At 42.2% G+C, this 22712-nt stretch overlaps 1 protein-coding gene across 1 annotated transcript in view; it reads right to left on the bottom strand.

Annotated features, from left to right (window-relative positions):
* The window catches only part of RCL1 (RNA terminal phosphate cyclase like 1), a 64799-nt gene extending 42978 nt beyond the window's left edge, over nucleotides 1-21821 (bottom strand). The window contains exon 1 of the mRNA XM_012454555.3: nucleotides 21538-21821. Coding sequence (XP_012309978.2) covers nucleotides 21538-21673 — 136 coding nt within the window. The 5' untranslated portion in view covers nucleotides 21674-21821. The remainder of the gene's footprint in view (nucleotides 1-21537) is intronic.
* Between the last annotated feature and the right edge of the window lie 891 nt (nucleotides 21822-22712).

Genomic DNA, 22712 nt, shown 5'->3' on the forward strand with positions numbered 1-22712 from the left:
CCCAGTTAGAAAGCCGGTAATTATAAAGACGACAGACGGACAAATATATAATGAAGGGAAGAAACCAGCGTAAAAAGGTAGAGAATACTCAAAATCAGAATGCCTCTCCCTCTACAGGGGATTGCAATTCCTCATCAGTAACGGAACAAGGCTTAATAGATTACACGTGTGTTCCAATAACAGAAGCAGGTTTCAAAACGTGGGTGATAAGAAACTTCTGTGAATTAAAAGAACTTGTTCTAACCCAATGCAAAGAAACTAAGAACCTTGAAAAACGGTTTGACGAACTGTTAACGAGAATGGACAATTTAGAGAAGAATATAAGTGAATTGATGGAGCTGAAAAACACAACACGAGAGCTTCGTGAAGCATGCACAAGTTTAAACAGTCGAATTGATCAAGCAGAAGGAAGGATATCAGAAGTCGAGGACCAGCTCAGTCAAATGAAACGAGAAGACAAGAATGCAGAAAAAAGGATGAAAAGGAATGAGCAAAGTCTCCAGGAAATATGGGACTATGTGAAAAGATCTAATTTACGTTTGATAGGTGTACCTGAATGTGACGAAGAGAATGAATCCAAGTTGGAAAATACTCTTCAGGATATCATTCAGGAAAATTTTCCCAACCTGGCAAGGCAGGGTAATATTCAACTCCAGGTAATACAGAGAACACCACAAAGATATTCTTCAAGAAGACCAACCCCAAGGCACATAATCGCCAGATTTATTAGGGTTGAAATGAAGGAGAAAATACTAAGGGCAGCCAGAGAGAAAGGTCAGGTTACCCATAAAGGGAAACCTATCAGACTTACAGCAGATCTCTCAGCAGAAACCCTACAAGCCAGAAAAGAGTGGGGACCAATATTTAACATCCTTAAAGAAAAGAACTTTCAACCCAGAATTTCCTATCCAGCCAAACTAAGCTTTATGAGCGAAGGAAAAATTAAATCTTTTGCGAACAAACAAGTACTTAGAGAGTTCACCACCACCAGGCCTGCTTTACAAGAGCTTCTGAAAGAAGCACTATACATATAAAGGAACAAACAATATCAGCCTTTCCAAAAATATATCAAAAAGCAAAGAACTTTAACACAATAAAAAATTTACATCAACTAATGGGCAAAACAGCCAGCTAGCATCAAACGCCGGTATTAAACCTATATATATTTTAATTGGATAAAAAGCCAAAACCCATCGGTATGCTGCATCCGGGCCCATCTTACATGCAACAATACACAAAGACTCAGAGAGAAGGAGGAAGATTTACCAATCAAACAGAGAGTAAAAATAAACTAATAAACAAAAAGCAGGAGATGCAATTCTCGTCTCTGATAAACTAGACTTTAAAGCAACAAAGATCAAAAGAGGCGAGGAATGACATTACATAATGGCAAAAGGATCAATGTAACAAGAAGAGCTAACGATTCTATAGATCAACGAGATAGAAAATTAACAAGGATATTCAGAACTTGAACTCAGACCCGGAACAAGTAAACTTAATAAACATTTATAGAACTCTCCACTTCAAATACACAAAACATACATTACCACCTCACACCTATTCCAAAGGTGACTATATAATTGGAAGTAAATCACTCCTCAGTAATCGCATAGCATTTCATAGGTTTAAATTAAATATTGGTTGACTGTTTGTTTGTTATCTTCTTCCCTTATTCCTTCCTGACTACATCATTAAGTATAATTATCAGTATAAAAGAGCTTTTCAATACCCATTACTAAATTGCATTCTAGCCTGGGCAAGAAAGCAATACTCCCATTCTCTCTCCCTCTTTCTTTTCCTTCTCCCTCCTCCCCATTCTCTCTGTCTCTTTCTCTTCCTTTTTCCTCCTTCCTATTCTCTCTCAAAAAAAAAAAAAAAAAAGAAATGAAAATTTTACAAAAATATATGGAACGCTACCAAAAAAAAAAAATCACTTTAAAAATCTTAGAAATCAGGCCAGGTGCTGTGGCTCATGACTATGATCCGAGTACTTTGGGTGGCCGAGGCAGGTGGATCACCTGAGGTCAGGAGTTCAAGACCAGCCTGGCCAACATGCTGAAACCCCATCTCTACTAAAAATACAAAAATTAGCTGGGCATGGTGGCAGGTGACTGTAATCTCAGTAACTTGGGAGGCTGAGTCAGGAGAATCACTTGAACCCAGGAGACAGAGGTTGCAGTGAGTTAAGATTGTGCCATTGCAATCCAGCCTGAGCAATAAAACTGAAACTCTGTCTCAAAAAAAAAAAACCTTAGAAATCCAGAAAAGGAAAAGCAAGAGCAAAATGAACTGAGAGTTTAGAAATGAAACAAAATTACAAGCCAAACAATAAAGAAAAATTATAATCTCAAAAGAAGAGAAAAAGAAAATAAAAAATTAAGCTAGGTGCAGTGGCTAACACCTGTAATCCCAGAACTTTGGAAGGCTGAGGTGGCCAGGATCACTTGAGCCCATGTGTTCGAGACCAGCATGGGCAACATGACAGAAGTCTGTCTCTACAAAAAAATATAAAAATTAGCCAGGCATGATGGTACACAGCTGTAGTCCCAATCCCAGCTACTCAGTGGGGCAGGGTGGCAAGGGGAGCTGAGGCAGGAAGAGCCCTTGATCCCAAGAGGTTGAGGCCACAGTGAGCCATGATGGTGCCACTGCACTGCAGCCTGGATGACAGAGTGAGACCCTGTCTCAAAAAAAAAAACCAAAAAACAAAAAAGGTTAAAAAAAAAAATCAAGCTAATTCACTGAGACCATACAACACAAATCAACCACTTTATTTATTTGTAAAAGAAAATAAGACGTGAATCAATAAAACCAAAAAGAAAAATTATGTAATTAATAAAAAAAATTAAAAGCTTTTATGGTAAACAATTCTCCATTACTTACCAATATATTTGGAATTGACAGGAAGCTATGTAAAAAATGACAAATCAAAACAAATAAAAAAGACGTGAAAGGACCTAAAAAGACAATGAAAATTTTTTTCAAATAATAAACAGAAAAGGGCAATGATAAAGTCACTGGATATTTTTTTCCCTAACACTCAAAGAAAAAAATTATTCTTATATTACCCAAAGTACAAAAAAGAATGTGCAAAGATAGCTATTTTAGTATAGTTAAGAACATCACTTAAAAAAATCTGAATTACAAGCTAATCTCATTTAATGAGAACAGATGAAAAATCTTAACATCTCAGAAATGATGTTATTCTTTAAATTACATGTTTTTAACATTACCATTGTGATTAAGAAAGGTGCATCCGAAAAAGGGCTGCAGATAAAGCACGAGGAAAATGAAAACATTAATTAAATATAATATTAAATATATAAATGGGGTAGGTTCAACTAACTGGCTTAATTATTCCAGAAAAAGCACCTGATAAAATTTGGTATCTATTTTTCAGTAAAATTCTGTTTTAAAAAGAATGGCAAATGAGTTTGTTAAACATAACACAGAGTTTGTATTTTAAAACAGAAGTCTTTAAAGTTCAAGGAGAATGTCTTCATGGTCTTGGTATAGGCAAAATTTCTTCAAAAGGACAGAGCAAGATTTATAAATTGGATATTAAAACTATGAGCTATCATTTATCAAAAGACTACACTGAGAGTGTCAAAAGACAAGTCACAGAATGGAACAAGATATGTGCAATCCTTTAACATATCCAGAATATACAAATGAATCAACAAATAAATAAGAAAAAGACAGAAAAATGAGCAAAAGTTCTTAATGGCGACTTCATAAAACAGGATATCCAAGTGACCAATACATCAAAGAAAAGATGCTCAGATCAAGATGGTGGACTAGAAATCCCTCACAAAGACAGCCAAAACAACAAATAAACAACTATAATTTAACACAAATAACTGAGGAGGGGTACCGGAATGTATCAGAAGAGTTTACTTAAAAAACTTGAGACGACCACACAGACAGCAGAAGGAAATGCCAAGGTTCTATCACCCCAATCCCCAACCAGGATCAGTGGGGACAAAAGGAGAAACCTTACAGACCAAGAGAGAATGAGATGACATATTCTCCCTGCTGCAAAGAGGTAAGAGGATCCCAGCAATCCCTATCAACACCTTGACACTTACAGACCTCAGAACTGAGGAACCCTGCAGTCCTCACAGGCCTAAGGCTGCCTGGGGTATACATAGCTGTGCTCCCCAAAGAGAAGGAGTCAACACTGTGCCTAACTCCCTGTGGCCTGCACACCCCCATCTTTGAATTAGAACTATGGCTGGAGTGTGTCTTGCTCCAGGAGCAAGTAGCAAAGCCTCCCCCTTTTCCCTGAGGATAAGCCACCACTCAGACACCCTAGACCAGTGGCTCAACTTCCTCAAGCCAAGCATCAAGTGGCTACTGTACCTTTCAGCATGATGCCACTCCACCTACCCCTACCCCCACCCCATTGGGCCAGATCTGATGCTTCCTGGGTAAATTTTTAAATTTACAATATGTTAAAAAAAAAAAAAAATTCTACAAAGGGTTACAAATCATTTTTTAAAAATACACAGAACTCCTGCAGTTTAAGACTTCAATGAATGAAATAAATAGAAAAAATTTAAATAGCAGACATGATCAAGCATAAGACACAAATCTCTGAACTTGAAGGGATGTCTTTTGAAATTACCTTCCCGAAGAAATGAGAATGAAAAAGAATGAAGAACACCTACAACACTTACACGAAAACAAATGTTCATGTTATGAAAGCTCCAGGAGGAGGAAAAAAGAGGAAGCACAGAAACCCTACCAAATGAAATAGCTGAAAAGTTCCCAAGTCTGGAAAGAGGTATGAACATACAAATGGCCAACAGGTATATGAAAAAGTGCTCAGCATCACTAATTATCAGGGAAATACAAATCAAAACCACAATGAGATATTATCTCACCCCAGTCAGAATGGCAATTATCAAAAAGACAAAAAAATAACTAACGATGGCAAGGATACAAAAAAAATTTGTATACACTGTTGGTGGAAATGTAAATTAGTATAGCCATTATGGGAAACAGTATGGATATTCCTCAAAAACTAAAAATAGAACTACCACATGACCTAACAATTCCATTACTAGGTATATACCAAAAGGAGAGAAATCAATGTTGATGAGATATCTGTACTCTCAGGTTTATTGCAACACCATTCACACACACACACACACACACACACACACACACACAATGGAATTCTATTTAGCCATAAAAAAGAATGAAGTTCTGGCAGCAACATGAATGAAGGCGCTTTTGGAGGACACTATGTTAAGTAAGAAAAGCCAGACACAGAAAGATGAATACCATATTATCTCGTGGAAGCCAAAAAACATTGATCCCATAGAAAGTAGAAAATAGAACAGTGGTTACTAGAGACAGGGAAAGGGAGGGGAGAAGGGAAGATAGCCAAAGGCTGGTTAACAGATACAAAAACACAGGTAGATAGGAGAAATTCACTGAACTGGTTTCAAGTGATCTGCCTGCCTCGGCCTCCCAGCTACTCGGGAGGTTGAGGCAGGGGAATCACTTGAACCTGAAAGGCAGAGATTGCAGTGAGTCAAGATCAGGTCACTGCACTCAGCCTGGTGACAGAGTGAGACTCCGTCTCAAAAAAAAAAAAAAAAGTGGCAGGATGCGGTGGCTTGGCCTGTAATCCTAGTGCTTTGGGAGGCCAAGGCAGGCAGATCACTTGAAACCAGGAGTTCAGGACCAGCCTGGCCAACATGGTGAAACCCTGTCTCTACCAAAAATACAAAGAATTAGCCGTGTGTGGTGGTGCATGTCTGTAATTCCAGCTACTCAGGAGGCTGAGGCATGAGAATCGCTTGATTCCAGGAGGCTGAGGTTGCAGTGAGGCAAGATCACACTACTGCACTGAAGCCTGGTGACAGAGCAAGACTCCGTCTCAAAAACACATAAAAAAACAAAAAGCAAAGAAAAAACCCAATCATATCTCTAACTTCAAGATACAGAAATGCCATTAAAGGTGTCTCAAGAAAAAAAGTATGGCTCATGCCTATAATCCCAGCACTTTGGGAGGCTGAGGCGGGTGGATCACGAGGTCAAGAGATCGAGACCATCCTGGTCAACAAGGTGAAACCCCGTCTCTACTAAAAATACAAAAAATCAGCTGGACACGGTAGCGCGTGCCTGTAATCCCAGCTACTCAGGAGGCTGAGGCAGGAGAATTGCCTGAACCCAGGAGGCGGAGGTTGCAGTGAGCCGAGATCGCGCCATTGCACTCCAGCCTGGGTAACAAGAGCGAAACTCCGTCTCAAAAAAAAAAAAAAAAAGAAAAAAAAGTAAAAGAAGATATCAATACGGGGAAGAAATATCAATTAAGGGAAAGGATATCTTGCCAGTTAATGAAGAGAATTTCACGTATTTTGATTTGATCTCACATTCCATTTTTTTCTGTTTTAAAAAGCATAATCGCCAAGCAATTTCACATCTATGATTTTTTCCTACGGAAATAGAAGAATACTAGGATATATGTAAGAAAATTTTACTGCTGCCTTATTTAATGACAAACACTGAAGATTACTAAGTATAGCTAAGGAAATGGCTAAATTGGTATGTCTGTATTATGGAACAGTCTGTAGCCATTTAAAAAAATAATAATGTTAGGAAGCTCATGTGCTGCCATGGAATAATGATAACATTCTTGTGCTTTAAAAAAAAAGTGCACATACAGAAAAAGGTCTGGAAGACTGCATCTTAGGAATATGATTGGTAAGCGACACAGCAAGAATTAACTAGCCAGAGGCAATAAGAGATGTAACCTGCACGGATTAGTTTCAATTTTGAATCATTAAGAGTTGCTTCCCCAAACACACATGTATTACTTTTATAATATAAAAATGAAACCAAAAACTTTTTTGTCCTGTATCTTCACATTTTTCTAGATATGATGCTTGGCTTATATGAAAACCTAGGTTGCCCTTGATTGTGATAATTTTCACAATCAAGGGCAACCTAATTCTCTGATTTAGGCTGTTTTTACAGCCTTTCAAGTATCTTATCTGAATTCTTCAATACTAGTCCTCATGAACACATTGGAAGAAAGTAATCCCTCTCTACACCTATTTCACTAGAGCATTTCTTCCACCCTAAAAAACTACTAGACAATGGCTCACATATATAAACCCAGCACTTTGGGAGGCCAGGGCAAGTGGATCACTTGAGCTCAGGAGTTCCGAGACCAGCCTGGGCAACATGGCAAAACGCTGTTTCTACAAAAAATACAAGAACTAGCCAGGAGTAGTGGTGCACGCCTGTAGTTCCAGCCACTTGGAAGGCTGAGGTGGGAGGACTGCTTGAGCCCAAAAGGCAGAGGCTGCAATGAGCAGAGATCACATCATTGCACTCCAGCCTGGATGGAAGAGGGAGACCCTGTCTTAAAAAAATAAAAAATACTAGACACATTATATAATAAAAGAGTCAGTGTAACACTAAGAGTCAATATAGCACTGAGAGGATGTAGGAATCCAAAATGTATTAAACAACAAAGCTGTAAAATACTCAAAGAAAAATTGATATATATCAATGAGAAAGACAAATCCACAATTATTATCAGAGACCCCTCTCTCAATAATCAAAAGAACTAGACAGAAAAATGAGCAAGGACAAAGAAGAACTCAGCACCACCATGAATCTATAAAATCTAATCAACATTTATAGAGCACTCCACTCAACAAGAGAATATATATTTGTTCTAAGTGTCAATAGCAGAAAATATCCAAACACATGGAAACTAAATAACACACTTATAAATGACCTATTGGTCAAAGAGTAAGTTTCAAAGGAAATAAAAATTACGTTGAACTAAATGAAAATTAAAATGAAATACACCAAAATTTATGGGATACAACTAAGGCAATGTTGAGACAAAAATGTAATTGCTTTAAATGCATATGCTAGGAAACAGAAAAAGTTCCCAATAATCTAAGCTCCACCTCAAACACTTAGAAAAAGAGCAAAATAAACTCAAAGCAAGTGAAGGAAGGAAATAATAAAAAGCATAAATAAATAAAATCGAAAACAGAAAAGCAAGAAAGAAAAATCAGTAAAACAAAGAATGGGTCTTTAATGAGATCAATAAAATTGACAAACCTCTAGCAAGACTGACCAAAAAGGCGAGGACACACACACACACACACACACACACACACCACACCACACACAATTAGCAACATCGGGAATGAAACAGGAGATATCACGACAAATCCTGCAGACATCAAATGGATAATAAGGAAATACGGTAAACGCTGCATTTATTAATTCAGCAAGTTAAATGAAATGGGCCACTTCTTCAAAAAACACAAACTACCACAACTTACACATACAAAACAGATCACTTGAATAGCCCTATAAATATTCAGGAAATGAAATTCATAATCTAAAAACTCCCAAAAAAGAAATCTCTAGGCCCATATGGTTTCATTGTAAAATTCTGCCAAACATTTAAAGAATTAAAAACAATTCTATACAATCTCTTTCAGAAAACAGGAAATTTTCCAACTGATTTTAAACTAGTGCTACCCCGATACCAAAACCAGATCAAAGAAGTACAAAAAAAGAAAACTACAGACCAATATTGCTCATGAACATACAAACAAAAATCCTTAACAAAATATTAGCAAATAAAATTCAGCAATATATATATTCTAAAAAGATCAAGTAGAATCTATTCTAGGAATGCAAGGCTGGTTCAATATTTAAATTTCAATCAAGGCAATGCACCATATTTATAGGCTGAAGAAGAAAAATCACATGGTCACATCAATTGGTACAGAAAAGCACTGGATGAAATACAACACTCATTCATTGTTTTAAAAAAAAAAACTTAGAAAAATTGTAATAAGATTACTTTCTCAACTTGATTTTTTATATCTACGTAAAATATATAGCTTTCCCCCTAAGTTAAGGAACAAGGTAAGGACGTACCCTCTCACCCATTTTACTTAATATAGTGCTAGAAATTCTAGCCAGTATAATAAGGCAGAAGGAAATAAAAGGCATACATATCAAAATGAAGAAATCCAACTGTTACTATTTGGAGACAACATGACTAGCTACATAGAAAATAAATTCCAAGGAAATGACAAGGAAAAAACCTCTTAAATAAATTCAGCAATGTTGGAAGATACACTCATACACTCATACACACACACACACACACACATCCACACACACCCTCAATGGTATTTCCATATATATAATATGGAACATAGAAACCAAATAATGAACATAGAAACCAAATAATGAACCATAATAATGAACATAGAAACCAAAATTTAAACTATTATACCATTTACAATTGCTCCCCCCTAAAAAAATAACATATTTACAAATAATTTTAACAAAACATGTACTGGACTTATATGCTGAAAACTACATAACAGCAGCAAAAGAAATAAAGACTAAGTTCCCGCCGGGCGTGGTGGCTCACGCCTGTAATCCAAGCACTGTGGAGGCCAAGGCGGGCATATCACCTGAGGTCAGGAGTTCAAAACCAGCCTGACCAACATGGTGAAACCCCGTCTTAAAAAACAAACAAACAAACAAACAAACAAAAAAGACTAAGTTCCCCAGGCTGAGAGGACAAGCACAGCTGCTGGCATCTGGGGAGCAAAGGCAGTGGTGGGCAGCGGCAGGCAGTCACAGCACCAAGTTATAGCCAAATGTCCCTCCCATCTCTCCTCCACCCACCCTGCACCATCTGCAAGCCCTCAGCTCCACCCCACCATTGCAAGTCTAACCTGACCATTTACCTGCCCACTGTCCCTGTGCCCACAGCATGGGGGAACTGATGAGTCAAAGAGAGTGCAGCCTGGCCACTTGACCTACTTACCCTGCTGTCTATTTCTGTAAGAGTTTACTTTTCTAAGAACCTTTGTATATACAACTTTTTATTAAAGCTATCTCCGGCCAGGCGTGGTGGCTCACGCCTGTAATCCCAGCACTTTGGGAGGCCGAGGCGGGTGGATCACGAAGTCAAGAGATCGAGACCATCCTGGTCAACATGGTGAAACCCCGTCTCTACTAAAAATACAAAAAATTAGCTGGGCGTGGTGGCACGCACCTGTAATCCCAGCAACTCAGGAGGCTGAGGCAGGAGAATTGCCTGAACCCAGGAGGCGGAGGTTGCGGTGAGCCGAGATCGCGCCATTGCACTCCAGCCTGGGTAACAAGAGCGAAACTCCGTCTCAAAAAAAAAAAAAAAAAAAAAGCTGTCTCCAATTAACATTTGATCCTAAGAAGGATCTCTGGAAATTTGGGGGTTTTTGGTTTTGGCTTTTCTTTCTTCTTCTTCTCTTTAAAGACAGGCTGGAAGATCCAGGCTGGAATACAGAGGCGCGATCAGGGCTCACTGTAACCTGGAACTCTTAGGCTCAAGTGATCCTTCTGCTTCAGCATCCCTAAGTAGCTGGGACTACAGGTGCAGGCCACCTCACCAGGCAAGGTTTTTGGGTTTTGTTTGTTTGTTTTGTTCGTTTTTTTGTTGAGACGGGTGTCTCACCACGTTGTCCAGGCTGGAGGCTTCATTTCTAAGTCTTTTTATTCCCTCCTTGTTGGCTTTAGGATTTCGGATACCCCTGCTGCTTTAGGCTCCCGGAGGGCCTTCTGGGCCCCACCTTAATGAGGCAGCTACTTAGTAAGTCTGACTTGGCTGTCTGTCAGTGGCCCACCACTCCAGTCTCTCTCCATGTTGCATCCTGCCCAACAGGAAGCAAAGGACACTGAGTTCGGCAGTGGGAGGTATTCTCCACATAAAGCGACTTCCCCTGGTGCTTCCCAGCCACCCCGATGACCTGGTGACAGACTTGGGAGAGCAGCTGAGTCCCTCACCTTTCAGTTATAGCAATCCCACACTCCTACCCCAGGGGGTCAGGGAGGAGTTCCATGACCTCCTGGACGGGGACTTCATCCTTTCCAGTTTGCTGTCCCAGCAGGAGTCAGTAGGCGCCAGTGTGTCCTCGCTGGCGTCAACCAATCGTCCTCCCCACCGAGCAGCAGCGCCGGCCACTAGCCACTCTGGCTATCGATGCAGGCCAGGGGCATCCAGGCATGGGACTGAGCAGCAGTGGTCTCCTTTACAGCCGGCCAGAAGTTTGGACCCCTCCCACACCTCCCTTCAACCTGGAGGACTTAAACAACGTGAGCCTCCTGTGCAGCTTCACGGCCGGGCTCCTGCACCCAGAATTTAACTCCTATACACTCCACAGCAGCCAGCAGGCTGATGGACAAGTTCCATGTGGACAGCCTCGCAGAGGGCCTCTGGGAGCGAGTTCGGCAGCTCGCTGGTCTTCAGTGTTACCAAAGGCAGCCCCGACCCAGCAGTGGAGGCACCTTACAGCCACAGGCTCTGCGCAGCTGGCTCATGGAGGCCCACCTGGGCACAGGGCCCCCTCTTAGCAGTGCCCAAAAGCGAATTCCCCCCGGGCAACAGCTCCCCAGCAGGACTATTCCCACCCTGGGTCCCTGCTGAGCAGCAGGGTCTGTCACCCTGTGCTGCTGCTCCTCTGGAAGCAGCATTCAGCCCAACTTCTTACTCTTCCTGCCCGACCAGAAGCAGCCACAGGTCCCGCTGCTCCATTACCAAGAGCTCATAGCACCCTGTTCCTGCATCCCTGAGGAGCACAAGCCAAAAAGGACCACTACCCACACTTGCAATTACACAGGCAGCGGCAAAACCTACACAGAGAGCACTCGCCTCAAGACACACCTGCACACCTACACAGATGAGAAACCTTACCACAGTGACTGGGATGTCCATGAGTGGAAATCTGTCCTCTCAGATGAACTGACCAGGCACTACCACCAATACACAGGGAACAGCCCATTCCAGTACCAGAAGTGCAACCCTGCATTTTCCAGGTCAGACCTCTCTGCCTTCCACATGATGCACTTTTAAACCGCAAACAGTGGATATGACCCACACCACCAGAAGAGAATTCAGTAGCTTTACCTTTGACGCTGTCTCCCCAATGAGAGGAGGAGCCCACCTAGGAAGCACTTCAATAATGGTTAACTGTCCAACTGAGTCAACTTCCGAATGAATAATCAGGAAAAATTAGGCTACAGTAAGTAATCAAGTGTGGTATACTGGCTGGCAGCGGTGGCTCACGCCTGTAATCCCACCACTTTGACAGGCTGAGGCAGGTGGATTACTTAAGAGCAGGACTTCGAGACCAGCCTGGCCAACATGATGAAATCCTGTCTCTGCAAAAGCACAAAAAAAAAAAAAAATAGCCAGGCATGATGGTGCATGCCTGTAATCCCAACTGCTCAAGAATCTGAGGCAGGAGAATTGCTTGAACTTGGGAGGTGGAGGTTGCAGTGAGCCACTGCACTGCAGCCTGGACAGCAGAGTGAGACCCCGTCTCAAAAACAAACAAACAAACAAACAAATAAGACTGTGTGGTATTGGCAAGAGAGAGACACATAGATCAATGGAACAGAATGGAAAACCGGGAAAGACAGCCACACAAATATGCTCAACTGAGTCTGTACAAAGGTACAAAAGCAATTACATAGAAAAAAAGATGGCCATTTCAACAAATAATGCTTGGACAATTGGCTCTCCATAGGGAAAAAAAAAAAAATCTGAACCCAAGTCTTGCACCCAAAGCTCAGCAGAGTTCTTAGACTTAACACCAAAAGCGCTGCCACAAAGAAAAACTTGATAAATTCTACATCATTATTCCAGAAACTGCTCTCAGATGCAGCGTGCAGGTGTGCTCTTAGTGAAATTCCACCACGGCATACCATGGCCAGGGTCAGAAAGTACAGAAGGTTATGGTGCAGCCCATCAACCTCATCTTCAGATACTAACAAAATGATTTTGATGAGTATATGAACCTCATATTAGATGATGCAGAAGAGATTCATTCTAAAACAAAGTCAAGAAAACAACTGGGTCAGATCATGCTAAAAGGAGATAATATTACTCTGCTACAAAGTGTCTCCAACTGGAAATGATCAATGAAGTAAGAAATTGTTGAGAAGGATATATTTTGATTTTAGATGTCCTTTGTCCAGTATCAACATTTATTCATATTGTTTTCATTACCCTTATATTATTACAAGATGTCAATAAATGCTATGGGATTGTTCATATTAAAAAAAAATTCTACATCATTAAAATTAAAATATTTTCCCCTGCAAACAACCACATTAAGATGATAAAAAGACAAGCTACACAGTGGAAGAAAATATTAGCAAACAACAAATCTGCCAAAGACTAGCATATTTAAAGTACTCTCAAAAGCAACAGTAGAGGCCAGGCACAGTGGCTCACAATTCTAATACCAGCACCTTGGAAAGGCAGAAAGACGTCTTGAGGCCACGAGTTCAAGACCAGCCTAGACAAGACAGCGAGACCCCCATCTCTACAAAAAATGTAAAAGCTAGCCAGGCGTGATGGCATGTGCCTCTAGTCTCAGCTACTTGGGAGGCTGAGATGAAAGAATTGCTTACACCCAGGAGGCTGAGGCTGTAGTGAGCCATGATCATGTCACTGCACTCAAGACTGGATGAGAAATCAAGACCCTGCTTCAACAACAACAACAAAAAAGTTAATACAAGCAATCCTATTAGAAATGGACAAAAGACTTGGAAAAACATTTCACTGAGGACATCATTAGTCATTTGGAATATGCAATTTAAGACCACCCTGGGGCATCACGACATACCTATCAGAATGAATAAAATTAAAAGTAGTATCAACACCAAATGCCAATGAGGTGCAGAGAAAATGAATCCCTCATCCACTACAAATAGGACTCAAAAATGGTACATCCAGGCCAGGCATGTTGGCTCACACCTGTAATCCCAGCAGTTTGGCAGGCCAAGCCGGGCGGATCACTTGAGGTCAGGAGTTGAAGACCAGCCTGGCCAACATAGTGAAACCCCATGCCTACCAAAAATATAAAAAATTAGCTGGGTGTGGTGATGTGTGCCTGTAATCATAGTTACTTGAGAGGCTGAGGCAGGAGAATCACTTGAACCAGGGAGGCAGAGGTTGCTGTGAGCCAGGATCAAGCCACTGGACTCCAGCCTGGGTGACAGAATGAGACTCCATCTCAAAAAAAAAAAAAAAAGGTTCATCCACACTGGAAAACAGGGCAGCAATACCTTAAAAATATCTTAAAAACTAAACAGGCAACAGCCATACAACTCTGCAAAAGCACTCCTGGGCATTTATTCCAGAGAAAAGAAGACTATGTTCACATAAAAAAGTTAAAAAATAAAAAATAAAAAAAACTGGCTGGGTGCAGTAGTGCATGCCTGTAATCCCAGCACTTTGGGAGGCTGAAGTGGGTGGATCACCTGAGGTCTGGAGCTCGAGACCAGCCTAGCCAACATGGCGAAACCCTGTCTCTACTAAAAATACAAAAATTAGCCAGGCATGGTAGTGGGTGCCTGTAATCCCAGCTACTTAGAAGGCTGAGGCAGGAGAATTGCTTGAACCCGGGATGGGGAGGTTGCAGTGAGCCAAGATCATGCCACTGCACTCCAGTCTGGGCAACAGAGAGAGACAACAACAACAACAACAAAAAAAACCTGTGCACAAAGTTTTATAGCAGCCTTATTTGAGATAGCCAAAAACTGGAAATAACCCAGGTGTTTTTCAACAGGTAAATTAAAAACGTGATTATTTTCATACCACAAACTACTACTCAGCTATAAAAGTGAACAAACTTGATAAAAACATCTTGGATAAATCTCCAGAGAATCATGCTGAATGAAAAAAAAAAGCCAATCCTTATGGTGACTCTAGATAACCTCAGGCTAATCACACACCTCCGCACGGTGGCAACGACCCATTCAAAGGTCTACCATATCAACTTTTGATGACAGTCACTCTGCCTACCATGGTGACCATGGGTGACAGGAATGAGGGTTTGATTCAGGAGTGAGAGCCTGAGGAATGGCTACCACATCCAAGGAAGGCAGCAAGCATGCAAATTACCCACTCCCAAATCAGGAAGTAGTGACAAAAAATAATGCAGGACTCACTCAAGGCCCTTCGAGTTTTTTTTCTTTTTAAAAAAATTTTTAAATTTATAATATAAAATTTAAGAAAAAAGAAAAAAGCCAAACCAAAGGTTACATATTATATCATTTCATTTATGGAGCATTCTTCAAATGACGAAATTACAGAGATCAAAGAACAGATTAGTGGCTGACAAGGGTTAAAGAAGTGGGGGAAGGAGGAAACTAGGTGTGGCTACAAAAGAGCAACAAACATGAGGAATCCTTGAAGTGACAGAAATGTTCTGTTATCTTCACTGTATCAATGTCAATATCCTAGTTCTAACATTGTACTGTAGTTTTTCCACATATCACCATTGATGGGAACTGGATAAAGTACAGACAGGATCTTTCTGCATTATTTATACAACTGCATGTGAATCTACAATTATCTCAAAATAAAAAGTTTGGTTTTTTAAAAAAAAATGGTAGAAGTTTCCATCTGAAGTAGCATTTATGGCCAGGCATTGCGGCTCATGCTTGTAATCTCAGCACTTTGGGACAGGAAGGCAGAAGGATCACTGGAGGCCAGGAGTTTGAGATCAGTCTGATCAACATAGCGAGACCCCATCTCTATGAAAAAGAAAAAGGAAGAGAGGGAGAGTGAGAGGAATGAGGTGTGGGAAGGGAAGAAAGGAGGGAGAGAGGGAGAGGGGGAGAGAGAGAGAGAGAGAGAGAGAGAGAAAGAGCATTTATACAACAGCTTCCAAACAATACAATACTGTATCTGAAAACTGGTCGTTAGGATTCTTGGCATTTGTCTTGAAAAAAAAAGAAGAAATGAGTCTTATTTTGGGTAGCCAAAAATCATCACTTGGAAGCACACTTTGTCATTAGAGGCACAAAAGGGCACGTTCCTAATCAACAGGACATATTCAATCTACAGTTAGTAGCACAGTTATCTGTCACTCCCAAAACCAGTTATCCATCAAGAATTCTGAGTCCCAAACTAGGCTGAAATAAAATACAGATACATCCTCCTTTCAAAAGATCCACTTTAGGAACAACCAGATTTATTCCCAAAACAATGCACTGGTGTACCAAAATATGTTTTACCTTTCAAAGGACCTCTTTGTAGCATGCTTCCTCAGTACATTTTAAAGGAACCTTCTGATTAAAACTCCACTTAGCTCTTCTTTTTTAGAGTCTCATCAGCCTAAGCCGTGTGTATCACTCCACCATGGGATCAAGTAACTCAATTTCAAAAGGAAAGACATTGAGGCTTAGTTACATGACCTGCTCAGGATCCTGTCTCCGGTCTCCTAACTCCTATACCAATACTCTTGTTCAAGTCCATTATTTCTGCTATTCCAACTTTAAACAACTACTCTGGTGGGATTCTCTTCCATTTAGACCTTACACTATACAGAGACTATTAAACTGAACCCTGCAGGATACAGTCCTCATGAAATCCAGAGACAGAGGCACTTTGGACAACTGCTTTAAAATACTGGTGAGGAACACCCAGGTCCATCACGCTGTGAAATGAGAGAGAAGAACAGGCCCTTCACGCACGAGCTGGCCACATTCTCTTTCCAGCTCTGTACCTCAGTGGACGTTTGCCTTCACCAACTATCTTACCTATGTGTTGGCTTTTTTACCTTCAGTAAAGCAGCAGCAACAACAAAAAATATTTACTTCCTCGTCCATTAAAGAAAGAGTACAACGAGATGACGTAACTGTTCACGCTCCTCAAAAATGAAGCATAAATTATACACGTGGCTGGACAATCGTAACAACCATCCCAGAACTATCCTTCTTTGGGGTTCGTATTCTTTTCAGTATTTACCACCCCTCTGCAATGGAAGGGGACAGTTTTAAGAGATTCACTGATTTGCGTGATGTCATAAGAGTTTGACCTGTGTCTTATCTGTTTCTAAATCCTTGCGTAGTCTTCTGGGTGTCACATGCTGCTATTCCTAATCATTAGGAATTCATTAGGGAATACAGGGAAAGAAAAGACTTAATTTCTAAAGTCAAGTAGGCCAGAGTTTTTCTACATCAGCAATATTGGCATTTTAAATGGAATAATTCTTTGTTGCAGGGGGCTGTCCTGTAGGATATTTAGCAGCATCCTGGGATTCTAACCACTAGAGGCCAGTAGCATTCCCCTTCGCCAACCTGGGACAACCAAAAATGTCTCCAAATGCTGCCAGATGTCCCCTAAGGAACATAAGTGCCCATGGTTGAAAACCACTGTGCTTTACATGTAACATACAAATATGTGGAAACGGAAAAAATCACCTACAAGGAAAACTTTAGAGAAGGCCTAATTCTCCTCAAATATCTGAAAAATTGGCATACCAGGGAGCAGACCTATACCCAGTGGGTTGAAGGTACATAATAATAAAATCAGCTAACATTTATGCTTCCTATGTGCCAGGTACTGTTCAGTACACTTTACAGTATTATTTTATTTAGTCCTCACAATAACCCTGAGAGGTCAGTAGCACTGGCTCCACTTTACAGGTGAAAAAACTGAGGCTCAGAAGTGTTAAAAGAATTTGCCCAAGGACCAAGAGCTAATAGCGAAAGGCAGAACTCATACTCAAACCAAGGTCCAATACTGAGCCCAAGCTCTCAATTTCCAAGTATTATGACCATAACAAATTAAGGATTTTACCTCAGTAAAATAAAGAAAACAAAGAACTTTTTGACTTAAAAACTGTTTCTTTCATAAGGAGATTTCTCAAAGAACTAAAAACAGAACTACCATACGACCTAGCTATTCCACTACTGGGTATCTAACCAAGGAAAAGACATCATTATACAAAAAAGACATCTGTACTTGTATGCTTATTGCAGCACTATTCACAATACCAAAGTGATGGAACTAACATAACTGTCCACCAATGGTTGACTGGATAAAGAAAATATGGTATATATACAAAATGGAATACTACACAGCCATAAAATAAGAATGAAATCAGGCTGGGCATGGTGATTCATGCCTGTAATCCCAGCATTTAGGGAGGCTGAGGCAGGTGCACTGCTTGAGTCCAGGAGTTCAAGACCAGCCTGGGCAACAAAGACAAGAATCCATGTCTACGAAAAACTGTTTAAAAATCAGCCAGGTGCTGCAGTACACATCTACAGTCCCAGGTACTTGGGAAGATGAGGTGAGAGGATCACCTGAGCTCAGAGGTTGAGGCTGTAGAAAAGAAAAGAAAGAGAAAGAAAGAAAAAGAAAAAGAGAAAGTGCATTTATACAACAGCTTCCAAACAATGTAATACTGTATCTGAAAATTGGTCATTAGGATTCTTGGTGTTTGTCTTTTTAGTGACATACTAAAAAGTATGTAGTGAGACACATGTAGTGAGACACTGTCTCAAAAAAAAATAAATAAATGAAATAACATCCTTTGCAGCAACATGGAGCTAGAGGCCATTATCCTAAGCAAACTAATTCAGAAACAGAAAATCAAATGCTGCATGTTCTTATTTATAAGCAGGAGCTGAGCAATGGATACACATGGACATAAACATAGAAATAACAAACACTGGGGACTGGGAAAGGAGAAAGATTGAGGGAGGTTGAAAAATTACCTATTGGGTACAATGTTCACTATTTGGATAATGGGTACACTAGAAGCCCAGTCCCTACCAGTATGCAATATATCCACGTTACAAACATGCACATGCACCTGATTGTAAAGTAAATTTTTTTAAAAAAGACAACAGTTTATGTAGCAAACAATGATTTCCGCAGCCACCATCTCAATCCTATCTGTCCAGATCAGAAACGCCTGCCATCATAACTTTCAGGGAATTCTCTGCTCTGAACTCCACTGAGCCCTGTACAACACTGAATCCTTCCTATTTCAAGTTACTCAAACTTACTAACTTCCTACTTAGATGCTTCCATGAGAGCAGGGGCAATCAGCTTCTCACATATATACTCCCCAACAAAGCCTTGCGGTATCCCCACATACTAGGGCTCAATAAACACTTTCTGAATAAATGTTCCTGAGGCAGAAAGCCTCCAGTACTACCTCTACCCTCCAAAGCCCACACCATGAGAGATTAAGCAAGCACCTTTAAGAGATGTGATTCTTGCATTTGAGCTGAAGATGTTATTGGATATGCTTGAGTTTTTTTCCAACTCTGAGAATCTGAGTCAGGAAAAGGCAGAAAGGGACAGATGAGAGGCAACATAGCCTTCTAGCTACATTTTCTATCAAGCTACCAAGGACTCCCTTGACTATGATCAGAAACCATGTGTCAGGGACTACATCTATTTATGTGCATATGTATATGTACATACTTACATGTAGACATATACATATACAACATATACATGTATATCTGCAAATGCATATCAGTTTCCTCTGTAAGAAATTAAGCAGACAGGCAAGAGGCGGTGGCTCACACCTGTAATCTCAGCACTTTGGGAGGCCAAGGCAGGCAGATCACTTGAGGTTAGGGGTTTGATACCAGCCTGGCCAACATGGTGAAACGCTGTCTCTACTAAAAATACAAAAATTAGCTGGGCATGAAGGCAGGCACTTGTAATCCCAGCTACTCAGGAGGCTGAGGCAGGAGAATCGCTTGAACCCGGGAGGCAGAGGTTGCAGTGAGCAGAGATCGCACCTCTGCACTCCAACCTTACAGAGTGAGACTCTGTCTCAAAAAAAAAAAAAAGAAACAGAAAGAAATTACGCAGACAAACAGCTACTAGGTTTCTGAGGCCCCGAAGCCAGCACAGGATGTACAAAAAATTAAGAGTCTCTTTCTTCCCCTGGTATATGAACCAGGTAAGGCAAATAATGCTCTACAGTAACCCTCCTTATAAAATACCAGCACACCTACCACCAACCAGTTCTACATCCCACAGGTATCAGAGTCTGACACCCTTTTAAGAAAGTGCCAAGTAGCCAAGCCCTGTTCTTGGAAGAAATGGTAGCTCATATGTGCAAGATGCTTTGAAAAGATGCTCACAGACAGTGGAGGGAGAGAAGCAGCAGCATCTTTTGGAACATTAAATATTAAATTGGAGTCCACCTGTCAAGAGAAAAACCCCTAAATAGAACTAGATTTCTTTTAGAAAGCCCAGGTTTCCAGGCTATACTTCCATTTCTCTTTAAGAGAAAAAAAAAAAAGGTTATGCCTACTGTTTATAGAAAACAGAAGCCCATCTTATTACCATATCCAGCTAGTGCCAAGTTCTCTGAGCTAAACTGGGGGTAAAGTGGATGGAGAGCTGGCTGAGAATGCCACAGAGCAATCAAGCAAACACTTTGCCCAAGGGTCAAACTAAGTGGAACAGTTGTTAACGGAAAAGTCGTGGCATAAATCATTGTGGTCTCTCCTTAACTTTCTCAATGTTTTTGAGCAGGAGAGAGAGAACAGGAACCACCAACACAAGTTCTTCCTACCATCACTAGGATTCTCACCACTGCACCTGGGATATTCTGGTTCGTTCCTTCCTAACCTTCTAACTCCATCGATGGCATGGCATCTTCTGCCCATTATGTGCAACCAATCACCACCCAAGAGAGGCAGAGATCTAACTATCCAAACAAAATGCATTCAGACACATGATAAAACAAGAACCAGTGCAAAATGAAACACATCAGCACCACCCAGGAAGCTCCCAAGACCAACCACAATCACTCTCCTTCAATTTACAGACAGGTTTTTCCCTTTTCTCCTATTTACTCTCCCAACTTGGGATAACCACCAGTGAGAAGCTTTTAAATGCGTGTATCTCGTTCTAGGGGGCTAGGTGTAAACCAGGGCCAACTGGAAACCCGCGCCATTTAAGCGATGTGGGTTTAAATGGGGCCTATTTTTTTGTTAAGGTACCTTTGTAGAGCAAAAAGTGGGCTTGGAAGCCTGCAGTTTAGCGCTTGTCACCAATCTCTTTTCTAAAGTCAAGGCAATTAGGCCCATGACTGTTAAAAATCTATCTCAAAGCTCTTGTCCTGCGCACATCACAGTTACGGCTGAAAACAAACACAGAATTTTAAAATTTATTTATCCACACCCAAGGACAAGTGTGAGGGCAGCCGAGAAATCATGGCGACAGAAACAGCCGGTGTCCAATGGGGCAGCTGCTTCTGAAACCTGTTTTGAGACAGGGCTGAGAACCAACCCGAGGTACTTTTCTCTCCCAATGTCTCTCCCTCGGTTCATTCACCATATTTCGGTCCAACAAACTGTTTTTCTCCTTTAAGAGGTTTATGGGGAGGGCAAGAGGGACTGAAGGGATGCGAGGGGACGACGCCAGGGATTTGTTGCTACACGTAAAGCCGGAAAACGTGCAGATGTTTACTACCAGCGCCCTGGAGACGCCGAGCGCAGCGCGCAGCTGAGGCGCTCCCCTCGGGCCCCGACCCCGCCTCCCCCACCGTTTGTGCGCTTTCGGCTTTGGAGGCGACGCGCCACCTGCCTTCCCCGACGCGCTCGCCGGACACCGAGCACCTCAGCCAACGCCGCGCGGGCCCCCAGGACATCAGCTCCGTCTCCCTTCAGCCCCCGCGTCCACGCCGCGCGCTGCCCACTCCAAGTTACCTCGGAGGCCCGGGTTGTCGTCTCTGGACCGAATCTTTCGGATTTTGACTGGGCGCCCGCTCAGGGTAGACAGGACCAGACGTTGGCGCAAGAAGTTGCACCCCGCGTAGCTGAGGGAGTGCGCCTGAGTCGCCATGTGCGCGCCCTCCGCAGAGAAGTGGGCAGCCCGAGAGCGGCGACTTCGGACAGAAGCGGGACTCGTGACCCCGGCGGTGGGGGTGGCGGCGACACCGACGGCGGCGGCCCGGGATGCCTCCCACAGCCCCGACGCGTCCACGTGGTTTGGAACAGGAAGACGGAGAGACCAGACACCGGGTCAGAGGGGAGTGGGGCGGAGCCAGTGGCCACCTCCCCGCCTCCCCGCCAGGCCCGGGCGGCCCCTGCTCCGGGCCGCGCCGCTATTGGCCCGCGCAGGATCAGGGCGGTGCCCGCGCCGCGCCTCCATTGGCTCGCGCTGAATCTGGGCGGTGCCCAAGCCGCGCTGCCGTTGGTCCGTAGAGGAGCTAGGCGGTGCCCGGGCCCTGGCAACAGCGCGCGGCTGGAGGGAACGCGTGAGGGTGGCCCGGGAACCCCGGCGCGGGACTTGCCAGTCGGGGCAATCTCCTATGGGTACCTCCTGGCGTGGTAGCAACGGGAGATGGCGGATGGTACTGATACCTACGACTGCTGGATTCTTAGCATCACTACTTACGGCAACTACTGGGGTGAAGATGCTATTATCTACCCCACCTCTTTCTTACTATGAGAAAAAACAGGGTTGGCGCTTTACCCTGTCTCAGGGATGCTGCTCAGCGCACTGCCGGCGCAGTCCCCCAGCTCCATGCTGTAACCTTGCAAGGCAGAGCCTTCCTGCCTTACTCGTGGAGAAAGGCTCGAGGAATATTGCAAAGCTTACAGTGGCAGCCTGTACTGAGACACGAATCCTCTGACAGCAGGCCTTTGCTTATTTTATTAAGAGACACCTCTTTGCCCCTTTCTCAGGGGTCCCTTCGTTTATCGTCACTGCGTTTCATGCCTAGTCAGGTCCTCCTACCTCGCATGTCTCAAGACAGATACTTGTAATAACTTCACACACACACACGCACACACATTTTTCCCTCTTTCCCGTCCTCCTCCAATCCTGCACAAGAAAATGTTACCAAACGTTGGATTATTTTACTTCCCTACTCAAAAAC

This window comes from Aotus nancymaae, unplaced genomic scaffold, assembly GCF_030222135.1.
Source record: "Aotus nancymaae isolate 86718 unplaced genomic scaffold, 86718_ANA_hifiasm-v0.15.2.pri h1tg000041l, whole genome shotgun sequence".
NCBI lineage: Eukaryota > Metazoa > Chordata > Mammalia > Primates > Aotidae > Aotus > Aotus nancymaae.